Raw genomic sequence first — 15,507 nt, forward strand, 5'->3', positions numbered from 1 at the left:
TGTAACATTTGTCGGGAATCTGTTAGTAGAGGCAAAAAACTCAGCAGTTTGACAACTTCTTCCATGAATCGTCACATGACTAAATATTATATTTCCCAGTGGAAAGCTCACCGTGCTGCAATGCGGCCTAGCGGAGCGGACCATACACCGCCAGCCCCTTCCAGTGCATCCGCGCGCTCTTCATCTTCTAGGACTGTGGGGACAGCTGTCACACCTGGTTTTCCACGCACAACTTCAACCACTGTAACCGCAACAGGCAGTTTGCTTGGTAGGTCGTCAGTTGGTTTGGAAGGGGAAACAAGTGCGTGTGTACAGCTCTCTCAGACATCGATAGCACCAATGTTGGATAAAGGCAACATCATGTCTACGCCTGCACTTTCCTCACAAACCTGCATTTTTCCAAGGACACCCTACTCACCACCATCTACACACAGCAGTTAGATCTCTGTGACTCAGATGTGGACAAATAAAAGGCCATTTCCTGTGACCCATGACAAAGCTAAGAGGTTGACTTTATCCCTCTGTAAGCTCTTGGCTACCGAAATGCTGCCTTTCCACCTGGTGGACACACAGGATTTTAGAGACCTTATGTCTGTTGCTGTGCCCCAGTGCCAGATGCCCAGTCGCCACTACTTCTCTAAGAAAGGTGTGCCTGCGCTACACCAGCATGTCGCACACAACATCACCGCTTTCTTGAGAAACTCTGTGTGTGAACGGGTGCATTTCACCACCGATACTTGGACCAGTAAGCATGGACAGGGACGTTACATGTCGCTGACTGGGCACTGGGTAACTATGGGGATAGATGGTGAAGGGTCTGCTGCACAAGTCTTGCCGTCCCCACGACTTGTGTGTCAATCCTCTGTCTGTCCAAGTTTCGCCACTGCTTCTGCCTCCTCCACCTCGTCTGGGTCCTCCACCTCCGCCCCAAGCCTGCCTGGTCAGGCCACCAGCGTTCTAACTGCGCAGAAGGAATCACGCACCCCTCGTTACTATGCTGGCAGCAGAGTGCAATGGCATCGGGCGGTCTTTAGCTTGACATGTCTTGGAAATAAGAGTCACACAGCGGCTGAGTTGTGGGCAGCTCTGGAGACTGAGTTTGGTAAATGGTTGTCTCCACTCAACCTGCAGCCTGGTAAGGCCATGTGTGACAATGCTGCAAACCTGGGTGCGGCCCTTCGCATGGGCAAGGTGACACACGTGTCTTGTATGGCTCACGTGTTGAACCTTGTTGTCCAGCAATTTTTAACACACTATCCCGGCCTAGATGGCCTTCTAACCAGGGCACGAAAACTGTCTGCTCACTTCTGCCGTTCAACCGCCGCAGCTGAGCGACTTGCATCGCTCCAGAAGTCTTTCGGCCTGCCGGTTCATCGCCTGAAATGCGATGTGCCGACACGCTGGAATTCGTCTCTCCACATGTTACAGCGACTGTGGCAGCACTGTCGAGCACTGGTGCAATACGTCATGACGTATAGCCTGGGCCAACGAGATGCAGAGGTGGGGCAGATCACCGTCATGGAATGGTCTCAGATCAAGGATGCACCCTTCTGCACAGTTTCGACATGGTGACGAATATGTTTAGCGCTGACAATGCCATTATCAGCATGACAATTCCAGTCCTTTACATGCTGGAGCACACGCTAAACACTATTCGGACTCATGGGGTGGGACAACAGGAAAGGGAGGAAGTACATGAGGATTCATATGCGCAAGGGACAACAACATCACCAAGGTCCTGACGTTCATCATCACCAAGGCGGCAAGCATGGGACCATGGGGGACAGGGATCAACAAGGGCGCATGGTAGCAGGCGAAATGTTGAGGAAGGTGCAGGAGAACATGAAGAAATGGAGGACGAACTGTCCATGGACATGGAAGACTCAGCGGATGAGGGAGACCTTGGTCAAATTTCAGTTGAAAGAGGTTGGGGGGAGATGTCAGAGGAAGAAAGAATGGTTAGCACCTCTATGCCACAAACACAGCGTGGACTTGGTCCGCCTGGCTGCGCAAGACAGATGAGTGCCTTCTTGCTGCACTACCTCCAACATGACCCTCGTATTGTTAAAATTAGAAGTGATGAAGACTACTGGCTTGCCACACTATTAGATCCCCGGTACAAGTCCAAATTTTGTGACATAATTCCAGCCATAGAAAGGGACGCATTTTTGCAGGAGTATCAGCAAAAGCTGTTACTCGATCTTAGCTCAGCTTTTCCACCAAACAATCATGGTGCAGGGAGTGAATCTCCCAGTTGTAACTTGACAAACATGGGACGGTCTCGTCATCTTCAACAGTCTACCCGTACCAGCAGCACCGTATCTGGTGCTGGTAACAGCAATTTTATTGAATCTTTTCATATTTTTAGACCATCCTTTGCAAGGCCACCAGAGACAACAAGTCTGACACATAGTCAATGGCTGGAGAGGATGATACAGGAGTATCTCCAAATGAACATCGATGCCATGACTTTGCAAATGGAGCCTTGCTCATTTTGGGCTTCTAATCTTGAAAAATGGCCAGAGCTCTCCACTTACGCCTTGGAGATCTTGTCGTGTCCAGCTCCCAGCTTTGTCTCTGAACATGTCTTCAGTGCTGCTGGGTGTGTGCTGACAGATAAGCGCACGCGTCTGTCCAGTGACAATGTGGATAGACTAACGTTCATCAAAATGAACAAGTCATGGATCCACAAGGAATTTACTACCCCTGTGTCATCCTGGGGAGAGTAAATGCTTGTGGATTTTGAATGTGCTTGATGCAAATCTACCTGTGAAGTGTACAACTGAGGCACAAGTGCTGCCACTGATGGGGTGTCTGTGTGGCCCAAATCTTGGAAAAAAGGGAGACTCCGCTTGGAGTAACCCTTGCTGTATTTTTAAAAAGGAGCCAAGATGAACAAGTCATGGTTCAGCAAAGACTTTGCTACCTACCCCGGGGTCATCCTGGGCACGGTTAAGGATGGCGTATTTTTGAATGTGCTTGATGCAAATCTACCTGTGAAGTGTACAACTGGGGCACAAGTGCTGCAACTGAAGGGGTGTCTGTGTGGCCCAATTTTTGGAAAAAAGGGAGACTCTGCTTGGAGTCACCTTGCGGTTTTTTACATGATTTTAGAAGGCCATGCCATGCCTATATCTGTGTCTCGTCCTCTTTTTTCCTCTTAACGCTGTTTTGTTTTTGCATGAGAATTTGTTCTTGTCACTTTCCCATGTGTTTGTGTTGTGTTGTGAGTTGTTTGTCACCTTTTGGACACCTTTGAGGGTGTTTTCTAGGTGTTTTTATGTGTTTGTGATTGCCTCTCATTGTTTTCTATGGGTTCGAGTGGTTCACCGAACCGGTTCGCCGAACCAAACTCGAACTAGACCTCCGCTCGGCGAACAAAGCTCGAGCCAAATCGCGACCGGTTCGCTCATCTCTATTCCCAAGTAAAACCATTAATTCTCCGACAATGTCTGACAGCTGAATGATTTAGCTAAAAGCTGAAGCCTGCAACAAACATCACCCCCATAGTCATGAGATTCACATTGGCTTTCATAGCAGAGACATCTTTATTAACATCCAATACATATGTCCAGTGGTTTAGTTCTTTACTTACAGCCAAAACCACCCTCTTCAAGATTACTAAGCATTGCTTTATGCTTCCATGTAAGAAGCCAGTAGGTCTGACAATGTATTGACATGTACTACGTATGCCGTTAAGTACAGAATAATTTAGATAGTGGCACAAGTTTTGGCATTTTTGCTGTTTTACCAAAACATATTTAAGATACAATTAAATAATTATTATGGGCTTAAACTGCAAACTATCAGCTTTAATTTGAGTGTATTCACATACTAATTGGAAGAAGGGTTTAGGAAATATAACTCTCTAATATATAGCTGCCTCATTTTCAAGGGGCCAAAAGTAAATGGACAATTATCTGAAAAGTAATTTAATAAGATGCACGGGATTTTCCATTGTTAATCCATGATCAATTAAGCAGGTAAAAGGTCTGGAGCTGATTTCAGGTGTGGCATTTGTATTGAAAAAACTGTAGCTGTGAACCCACAATATGTGGCCAAAGGAGATCTCAATGGAAGAGAAGACCATTAGTGGGCTGAAGAAAGAAGAAATCCATCAGAGAAATAGCAGAAATATTAGCAGTGGCCAAATCAATATTTTGCTACATTCTGAAAATAAAAAAACAAACCAACAAGCTGGTGAGCTTAGGAATTTAAAAAGGTCTGGGCATCCATGAAAGATTATAGAGGTGAATGATAACAGAATCCTTTCCATGGTGAAGAAAAACCCCTTCACAACATCCACCCAAGTGATAAACAATCTCTAGGAATTAGGTGTTTCAGTATCTAAGTCTACCATAAAGAGAAGGCTTCATGAGTGCAAATACACGTGGGTCACCACAAGGTGCAAGCCATTAATAAGCCATAAAAATAGAAAGACCAGATTAGATTTTGGCAAAAGAAAACATTTAAAATGCCTGGCCGGTGCTGGAAGAGTATTCTTTGGACAGATGAAACTAAGATCAACCTGTACCAGAATGATGGGAAAAAGAAAATACGGGAAAGACTTGGAACGGCTCATGTTCCACATCCTCTGTAAAACATGGTGGAGGCAGTGTGATGGCCGGGCATGCATGGCTTCCAATAGCCCTGGGTCACTAGTGTTTATTGATAATCTGACTAAAGACATAAGCAGCAGGATGAATTCTGAAGAGTACAGGGTGATACTTTATGCTCAGAGTCAACTAAATGCAGAAAGGTTGATTGGACGGCGCTTTATAGTACAGACAGATAGTGACCTGAAACATACTGCAAAAGCAATCCAGCAAAGGAGTGGAATATTCTGCAACATCCATCTTAACTTTCTTGAGCATGAATTTCAAATACTTAAAGAAGTTATCCACTATCCTAACTCATTTCATTTTTTAGTCATCAATCGTGCTATTACGTGCCACTAAAAGTATCCATACTCTTATCATAGTAATACAAACCTTCTATCATGCAGATAGCATCACTTGGTGTCTGCTAACCGCAGCTCTGATGTTTACATCCATCTCTTCCCATCCCCAGGCTTACTGTGTGCTAATACTGCAAGGTCCATCATGCATTCCTGTAGCCTGTTTGCCAGCACTTAGCTGGCCCCCTCCCTTCTTCCCCATGTGCTGCTGAAGATATTGGAAGATATCAAGTCTCAGAGCAGCCCAGGTTAGATATCACCCCATCTTGCAATTGCCAATGGCCAATACAGCACTGTCACTGTTTGTTATGAAAATTTCAGCACTTTTCAGCTGTACAAGTCAGTGATTGGATTACGTAAACCCTTTGGTTTTGAAATGCAGTTCACAGCATTTCACTAACCTACTGTTAGTGCTGAATTAAACTGTCAGCACAGCTTGCATGGGGCAGAATTGTGATTCACTCCAAAACATTCATACCCACCATCAGGAGCCCAGTGATAACTTCCTTTCATTTTGTCTGATTTCTGTGTCGGAAAAGGAAGTATCAGACATAACAGAGAAGAAGAATTTGCATAACAATCCAGTACTATAAGATCCCTGCTGATATACGCTCATAGAAGCTATATATCCAATACAGGTATATTACAAAAGATAGTGTAGAAACACTATAATATATGGCAAGGGGGTGAAAAAGATGTGGAAAACTCCTTTAAGAGAAAACTTAAGGCATAAAGACCCACAAACAAGCAACAACTGAAGTCAGCCTTAGTAAAAGCCGGCAAAGTATCAAAACGGAGGAAACCTAGCACTTGGTGACATTCATGGTTTCCAGACTTCCACCAGTCATTGCTCTACAAAGTATTACAAATTAACATTTTTTTTATGGTACAGTTCATTTGACCAACTACTTCTTGAGTCTTTGAAATGAGGAGGCTTTGTAGAAAAATGGCTGCAATTCCTAAACGTTTCACAGAATATTTTTGTTCAACCTCTTTAATTTAACCTAAAAGTCTTCATTTCAATTGCATTTCAGTTATTTAATTTCATATAAAAAATAGTGATGTTCAGAGCTTGAATCATGAAGATTTGTCACTGTCCAAATAGTTTTGGATCTAACTGTATGTGATGCATACTGATCCATATAAACTTACCAAAACATCGTCTGCCTTTTAAATAGAAGCCTGGATCGCAGCCACAGTGATAGCTTCCAATGCTATTGAAGCAATGCTGATGGCACAGATTTACCTCTTTGCACTCATTAATATCTGCAATTTTAAGATAAAGATAAAAAAAAGATTAAAATATAAGATTTAATCATAATAAACAAATCACTATTTCCACAGAGAAAGGATATAGAATTTTGGAGCTATGACAAATAGTTATTTTTCTAGACCTTTTTTTAGTTTTTAGAGGGAGTACCATAGCAAAACGAACTAGTACTAATTAGTACTGATTTATGCTATAACAACCATAACAAATGACAAAATGTATAATTGGTGGAGGAAGGTTGAACTAGGTCTACGTCTTTTTTCAACCTATGTAACTATGTAACCTCTAATTCTAAATGCTCTGTATACTTTGTATAAATGAAAGTTAGTTTAAAATTTGTGATGGTTTATCCATGTTTGATAACATTTTCATTAACCTCTCTGCTCAGTTTAATGATGATCTAGTTTCATAAATAAGGAAATACAAGTATTGACCATTAAAGGGAACCTTTCACTAGGTTTTTCCCTTATTAGCTGCGGCCACCAACAGTGAGTGACTCCTTATATACAGCATTCCAGAATGCTGTATATATAAGGACCAAGACCACTCTGTATAATGTAAAAAACACCTTTATTATACTGACCCAGGGGGCAGTTCGGTCCCATGGGTGTCACGGATCTCAGTCCGATGCTTCGTCTCTTACTGCCAATGTCGTCCACTGTCCAGCCCCGTGTGCATGACGCGTCCTGCGTTATTCACACAGAGGCCTCCATTGCGCTCCTGCACATGCACACTTTGATCTGCCTGGCTGAGGGCAGAGCAAAGTACTGCAATGCACAGACACGAGAAAAGATCAAAGACCGCCCGTGCATGTGTTCTACAGTACTTGGATATGCCCTCAGCCGGGCAGATAAAAAGTGTGCATGCGCAGGAGCGCAATTGAGGCCTCTCTGTGAATATCGCATGACGTGTCATTCACACAGGGCTGGGCAGGAAAATGAAAATTGCACAAAATGGAAGAGGTGCCGGATCAAGAGCAGGGACACCCATCGGACCGGACCGCCCCCTAGGTGAGTATTATAAAGGTGCTGTTTACGTTGTACAGAGTGTCCTGGGCACTTGTATACAGCTGCCAAAGGATTCAGCAATGAAGTAGATGACAAGATGCATGGAAGTTTTTATTTACCACAAGGACAAGCCACAAGTCCATTTTATTTTTTCAATGTGGCAGTCTGACCCTGCATATGGCATGGGAAGCAGGAGTGTGCAATGCCATCAAAGAAAGCACGCAAGTCTCCATAATCGGGGTCCACTGCTAGAGAATTAATGAGCTTCCAATATTATGTGTACAACCTTATCCATTGAGGAGAGATTTGTGTAGGACATTTTCAGAAGCAGAGAGATCTAGGATGTTTAAACTAATCCAGAATTTTTTTTATACTGTTTAAGCATAAGGAGAAGAATATAAAATCTTTCATGATGGTATAGACTCCTGGGTATTAGAAAAGTAAACTCCGGCACTCAAAAAATGAAATGACTCTTTTATTGATGAAAAGATATTTTTTCACATGAAAAATCAACAAAAATGTTTCGGCTGTTTGCCTTCTTCAGTTTTTTATAGTTTTTTATATGACTCTATATAATAGAAAAAACATATTATTACAAAAATTATCATATTGATACAATCATTACATAAAAATTACAGAAAACTGAATATTAATTTTCCTTTACCTAGGAGAATAATTATGGATTCATACTAGAACATATTCTGTTGTCATCATAGTAGAACGCTTATAGTGTATGCATCTATATAGAAAAACAACATATTTATAATATGCAACAATGTATAATACCATCGAAATCGTATGGCAAGAGCATTGTACAACAAAAGGAACAGTAATAAAAAAAAAAAAAAATAAATAATTTTTTGCAAGGACAGAAAAAGCAGCAAATGAAACCCAAAGTTCCATCTCAACCCCTATAACTATAGAAACAGGTGCCATATGTTAGTGACTAAACACTTAATTACAATGTGGAGGCACAATAATGTACAACAAGGAAGATTCAGGTAGTACAAAGTCCAAGAAAAAAATATATAGGGTCTAGCACCAAATAATCACAAGGTATATTTACCGGTAAACAAGTGTCAAACCATCATAGGTAATAAATGACAATTAGGTCATCATGAACTAAAAGAAAAAATAAGAGGATAAATAACGCCATACAAAGATACATGGTGCTAGTTTCCCACTAGGTCAATTCATTACCTGTGTTCATCAGTGTCCAGGAAGGGAATGAGTGAGGGAGTACAAGTGTGCAGCCTTTTATAGTGAAAAGGGGTGGGTTTAAACAAACATTTCCATGTGATGGAGTGCAAGCAGTGATCAAAGTGGAACGCAAGCTGTGCATGCGTAGTGGAACCCGGTGACGCGCTTATGCGCATTAGATTTTGCAAGAGAAGAAGGACGGGAAACCGCTCCAAAGAAAAAGATTCATTGACGATATTTTTCTTATCTATAATGGTCCCATTGCTGCCTTTGATGATTTTTTTCTATTTATTAATCAACAGGTACCAGGCTTAACATTTACCAAACACATTGGTTTTCACACTATTAATTTTATGGACACTTTAATCACTGTTGACTCACAGGGCAAAATTTCATCTTACTTGTATGTGAAGACAACTGATAGGAACAGTTTGCTACATTATGACAGTTGCGATCCTCGTCATTTGAAGCAATCTCTTCCCCATTCTCAGCATAAAAGAGTGGCCAGGATAGTTTCAGGGGTTTCGCAGTGGTCTCTTAGACATCAGGAAATGCAACAAAAATTCAGACAGCGAGGTTATCCCCCATCTATAGCCAGCTATAATGAACAGAGTATGATTATTAAGAAAAAGCGAAAAGGTCCATTTGTATCATTCGTTAATACCTTTCATCCCTATCACCCCATTATTCGAGGTATAATCTTGAAATATTGGCAGCTTTTACAGCAATCATATCCTGAAGTAGATGAGTTCGCTGTGGCTCCCTTATTTAGTTTCAAAAGACCTCCTAATTTAAAAAGTCTCCTTGTTCGGGCCGACATAGGGTCTTTGATTCGTAAACCTAGACAGACTTTTTTGGCTACACCAAAGCAAGGGAATTTCCCCTGCCTTAGGTGTCCCCAGTGCTCCAATATGGTGAGGGGTAATACCTTTACACATCCTCATACTGGAAAAATCTTCCACATTAATCATTTTTTTTACCTGTGATAAATTTCTTTTGTTGTGTATTTGCTTAAGTGTCTGTGCGGTCTCGGGTATGTTGGGGAGACTACCCAGCATATCCGAGACCGCATCGGTAAGCATAAATCCACCATTCGGTGTAGATTAATGATGTTACCTATCCCCCCACCATTTTTTGACGCTGGGGCACTCCATTTCACAATTACGGTTTCAGGTCCTCGAACATATTCCCCCGATGAGACGTGGTGGTGACAGGGTTAAGAAATTAAAAGAAAGATAGTTCTTTTGGATACATACTTTAAGAACCCTGTCGCCCCGTGGTCTCAATCGGGAGTATGATTCTTTTTGAGTTTCTTTTTGAGTTTCTAATTGATTAGGGAGCTATCTGATATTGTCTACTACATATCATACCTATATGTGTATACGTGTGCGTATTTGCGTGAATTATGTATATATGTGTATGTATAGCGTGTACGTGTATATATATATGCATCATTTACGTGTTTGAGATATTTGGCGTTTTGCCATGAACAATGTGTAATATTGGTCTCTATATATGATATGCGTATTGCCTTCATTATATACCTCCATAATTCTTTTTCCCTTTTTCCTTATAATTTACTACATATTTAATAGCTACTTATTTACTATCAGTTAATATATGGTTAATATCTTTTTCAGATGCATTAAATCACAGGGTAGTCTCCCCATCATACCCGAGACCGCACAGACACTTAAGCAAATACACAACAAAAGATGTATCACAGGTAAAAAAAATGATTAATGTGGAAGATTTTTCCAGTATGAGGATGTGTAAAGGTATTACCCCTCACCATATTGGAGCACTGGGGACACCTAAGGCAGGGGAAATTCCCTTGCTTTGGTGTAGCCAAAAAGTCTGTCTAAGTTTACGAATCAAAGACCCTATGTCGGCCCGAACAAGGAGACTTTTTAAATTAGGAGGTCTTTTGAAACTAAATAAGGGAGCCACAGCGAACTCATCTACCTCAAGATATGATTGCTGTAAAAGCTGCCAATATTTCAAGATTATACCTCGAATAATGGGGTGATAGGGATGAAAGGTATTAACGAATGATACAAATGGACCTTTTCGCTTTTTCTTAATAATCATACTCTGTTCATTATAGCTGGCTATAGATGGGGGATAACCTCGCTGTATGAATTTTTGTTGCATTTCCTGATGTCTAAGAGACCGCTGCGAAACCCCTGAAACTATCCTGGCCACTCTTTTATGCTGATAATGGGGAAGAGATTGCTTCAAATGACGTGGATGGCAACTGTCATAATGTAGCAAACTGTTCCTATCAGTTGTCTTCACATACAAGTAAGATGAAATTTTGCCCTGTGAGTCAACAGTGATTAAAGTGTCCAGAAAATTAATAGTGTGAAAACGAATGTGTTTAGAAAATGTTAAGCCTGGTACCTGTTGATTAATAAATAGAAAAAATTCATCAAAGGCAGCAATGGGACCATTATAGATAAGAAAAATATCGTCAATGAATCTTTTTCCTTGGAGCGGTTTCCCGTCCTCCTTCTCTTGCAAAATCTAATGCGCATAAGCGCGTCACCGGGTTCCACTACGCATGCACAGCTTGCGTTCCACTTTGATGACTGCTTGCACTCCATCACATGGAAATGTTTGTTTAAACCCACCCGTTTTCACTATAAAAGGCTGCACACTTGTACTCCCTCCCTCATTCCCTTCCTGGACACTGATGAACACAGGTAATGAATTGACTTAGTGGGAAACTAGCACCATGTATCTTTGTATGGCGTTATTTATCCTCTTGTTTTTTCTTTTAGTTCATGATGACCTAATTGTCATTTATTACCTATGATGGTTTGACACTTGTTTACCGGTAAATATACCTTGTGATTATTTGGTGCTAGACCCTATATATTTTTTTCTTGGACTTTGTACTACCTAAATCTTCCTTGTTGTACATTATTGTGCCTCCACATAGTAATTAAGTGTTTAGTCACTAACATATGGCACCTGTTTCTATAGTTATAGGGGTTGAGATGGAACTTTGGGTTTCATTCGCTGCTTTTTCTGTCCTTGCAAACATTTTTTTTTTTTTTATTACTGTTCCTTTTGTTGTAAAATGCTCTTGCCATACGATTTCGATGGTATTATACATTGTTGCATATTATTAATATGTTGTTTCTCTATATAGATGCATACACTATAAGCGTTCTACTATGATGATAACAGAATATGTTCTAGTATGAATCCATAATTATTCTCCTAGGTAAAGGAAAATTAATATTCAGTTTTCTGTAATTTTTATGTAATGATTGTATCAATATGATAATTTTTGTAATAATATGTTTTTTCTATTATATAGAGTCATATAAAAAACTATAAAAAACTGAAGAAGGCAAACAGCCGAAACGTTTTTGTTGATTCTTCATGTGAAAAAATATCTTTTCATCAATAAAAGAGTTGTAATTTCATTTTTTGAGTGCCGGAGTTTATTTTTCTAATATACTATACAATTTACTCCTGAGCACCTAAATATACAGTGAGCATAGCTATACTATTGCTTATATAGACTCCTGGGTAGGCTGCACAGACTTTTCCCTTACGTCTCTGATATTGTCTGGAGATATGGAGCTCAATAAGGCTCTTATCTACAGTACATATATGGTTGGCTTCTCCTCCAATTCCTAAATTCAGGACATCAGTTTTTGTTCTTTACACTCTAGTGTGTTCCTGTTCTGTGCAGTGCTCTCCAGAGATTGTGCTTATCTCACCAAGGTCTGGGTCAGCTGCTACTTGTTTAGGGTCACAATTTCAAACATGGTTGACAATCTTAGAATGGGTAACATAGGGGTTGAAAAGAGTTGTGTGGGGACACTTCTGTTCCTCTTTTGCCATCCCTTGTCCCCCTTTTTCTGGCCTTTTACACAGTTTACGTCTTCTTTAGAGTAATTTGTTTGTTCTTCTTTCTTCTTTAGGTAATATGTTTGTTCTGTTAGGAATTTTATGAATTATTTCTTACTACTTAGAAATGTTGTTTCATTGCCATATTTCATGTATGATTCTTGTAACAATAATACCAGTTTTTTGTGACTTTATATATTTGCCTTATAAATGTTACTTTTGGGTATTAAACCATTAGTAATCAATGATCTGTATTGGTTTGACATAACATGTTTATGGCCTGAAACACACTTCTGTTAAAAACATGCACATGCCGTGAGACATGTATTTATCCTGCGTGTTGCGTATAGTAAGTACGTGTCTCGGGTACGTGCGGTCCACGTGTTCTACGTGTGCTATCCGCGATAGCACACGTAGAACCGCTAATTTGCATACTCACGTGGTCCTTGCTGCTGTCCGTGGTGCTGATCTTCGGTCTCCAGCCCTGCCGTCTCCCCGCTGCTGCTGCCGGCTGCAGTGAAGTGAATATTAAATGAGCATAATGAGCGGCGGTCGGCAGCAAGTGGCAGCAGCGGCAGAGACAGGAGGGCTGGAGAAGGTGAGTAAATGTTTTTTTTTTTTTCACTGACACATGTGTTTTCTCCGGCGCGTGTCACACGGGACCGCATCCACACTACATCCGTGTGGTACGGGTGCGGGCCGTGTGACACCCGTGCTGCCGGAGAAAACGTGGACATGTCAGCGTGTATAAAAATGAACACATGTACAAACGCACATGGACACACGTTCCGTGCAGTTTTACGTGTGTGTGCCTGCTACCATAGGGTAGCATTGGTGTCCGTGTATCCGTGCCGCCGGGACGTGCAAAAAATGGCAAACACGTACCGGCGGCATGGATGTGTGTCAGAGGCCTATGCAATATTACACAGTTTTTGCTATACTTGCTTATATACATGTTTCCTAATAAAATTTTAAGTCGTTGGGGGTCACGGAATTTGTGACTCACATCCGGCCGCATTAGCAATGCCGTTGCGTGTGACACCTATGAGCGATTTTGCATCGTCGCAAAAACGTGCAAAATCGCTCATCGGTGACATGGGGGTCCATTCTCAATTATCGTTACTGCAGCAGTAACGAAGTTGTTCCTCGTTCCTGCGGCAGCACACATCGCTCCGTGTGACACCGCAGGAACGAGAAAGCTCTCCTTACCTGCCTCCCGGCCGCAATGCGAAGGAAGGAGGTGGGCAGGATGTTGCGTCCCGCTCATCTCCGCCCCTCCGCTTCTATTGGGCGGTGGTTCAGTGACGCTGCTGTGACGTCGCTGTGACGCTGAACGAACCACCCCCTTAGAAAGGAGGTGGATCGCCGGTCACAGCGACGTCGCCTTGCAGGTAAGTATGTGTGACAGGTCTGGGCGATGTTGTGCGGCACGGGCAGCGATTTGCCCGTGTCGCACAACAGATGGGGCGGGTACCCACGCTAGCGATATCAGTACTGATATCGCAGCGTGTAACGCGGCATTTATATAGGTTGGTCAGAAAGAGACTAGGCTTATTTACAGCTGATCCTTTTTTGTAAATGCATATAATTTATCATCATGTTAAAAGGAACCTGTCTGGTACAATATGCAGTGAGAACCACGAGTAGTTCTGGGTGCATATTGCTAATCCCTGTCTAACCATCCCTGTATACACTAGCATAGATAAAGAGATCTTTAGAAAAAGTATTTCTAAAGATCCTTTAACGTATGCTAATGATCGAGGGCACTAGTCCCCTGGGTGTTAGTTCCCAGCAAATCGCCTCATTAGCATGTTAGTACGTCCCTGTGGGTGTGCTAATGTGGTGCCCCTGAGGCTTCTGTCGCCACAGAGGATATTGCACCTCAGCCAGAGGTGTGGTATCCCATCCCGGGTAGGAATGGGGTCAACTGCCGGTGTACAGACAAAACTTGCACACACCAATTGGTGTACACCGGGTCAGGGATAGTGGCAGCAACCCCCATAGATTTAGTCATGGGGCTGTAAGTCCCATCAACGGTCCCAATGGTGTGGGTGGGGCCTAGTCAGTGGGTGTGTGTAAGGAGTCAGAAAGAGAGAGTAGAAAAAGGGAACTAGGAAGTTCAAGTTTAGGCAGTCTGTTAGAGAGCATGAGGAGAGGAGGTGGGCTATCAGGAGAGGACAGCAGACAGAGAGGACAGAAGATAGATAAGGCAGAGACAGAAGGAGGTTCCTGGTGGAGATCCTGGGGTCTGGTTAGGCCCAGGTGACACTGAAAGAAAGGAAGAAAGGATTCCAGGGCCACGGAAGGGCAATTGTCCCGTGACCTGTTCCACTGACAACATCAGGTGGAGGGATCTGGCTGCATTCAGGGACGGTCACTAGACAGAGGGAAGAAAGACAATTCCTCAAAAGTAAATCGAAGGCCTGGGAGATCGTTGCAAGCACCCAGGGCCACTTCCCGCCACAGATCCCCGGTGAATAGGGCAAGAGACGACTACGGTCAGCCCCCTTTGTACAGGCCCTGTGGTGGAGGCCCGAGACCAGCTAAACCAGTCAAAGGCTAGGAAGCCAGTCAGAAAAGGATACACACAGAAGGGGTACACTGGGACTGCCCCTTGACTTATCCGGGATCAGCGGTGGCCCATGACAGCGGATCCTGGCATTCCGTGGGTAACCGGTCAACTGCAGTACTGAGACTGAACAGTGAGTAAAACATCTTAACTGCAAGCCCTGTGTCATCTGGTTTATCCTGCACCTCGTCCAAAAACACCATAGACTTTACCAAGCACCCAAAGGTTGCCCCGGGGTATCCGCTCTACCTGTGGAGAGCAAGAAACACCTCAGCTGCCATAACACCAGAGGCCAGAGGTCCCTCCCAGCAGCTGCAGCTCCATAGCTGCAAATTATCACAGGTGGCGTCACGAATATTCATATAAATATTATCATCACCTCCCCAATATCGCCACATCATTAACTGACTCCACCAGGGTCACGGAGTCGGGCCCCGCCACCGCTGACTACCCCGGACTAGTCCGGCCCGACACCGAGTCACCTAAGGCCCTGGGGTGGGCGAGTCACCTTTCTGGCGTCACGAACAGGATTTGAACAAGACCCGTTAACACAGGTGACGTGTGCCTTAAAGAACTGTGTTTAATAGACTGTGTCTGATTTGTGAAGAAACTACCGTCACCATTAAAACTGCAGAGC

The 15,507-nt window shown here is 42.7% G+C and overlaps 1 protein-coding gene across 1 annotated transcript in view; it reads right to left on the reverse strand.

The window, feature by feature from the left end:
* HMCN1 (hemicentin 1) overlaps window positions 1-15,507 on the reverse strand; it is a 921,797-nt gene that overhangs the window by 90,358 nt on the left and 815,932 nt on the right. The window contains exon 101 of the mRNA XM_075322013.1: window positions 6,110-6,223. Within this exon, the coding sequence (XP_075178128.1) occupies window positions 6,110-6,223 (114 nt within the window). The remainder of the gene's footprint in view (window positions 1-6,109; window positions 6,224-15,507) is intronic.

The sequence above is a fragment of the Anomaloglossus baeobatrachus genome, chromosome 8, assembly GCF_048569485.1.
Source record: "Anomaloglossus baeobatrachus isolate aAnoBae1 chromosome 8, aAnoBae1.hap1, whole genome shotgun sequence".
In the NCBI taxonomy this organism is placed as follows: domain Eukaryota; kingdom Metazoa; phylum Chordata; class Amphibia; order Anura; family Aromobatidae; genus Anomaloglossus; species Anomaloglossus baeobatrachus.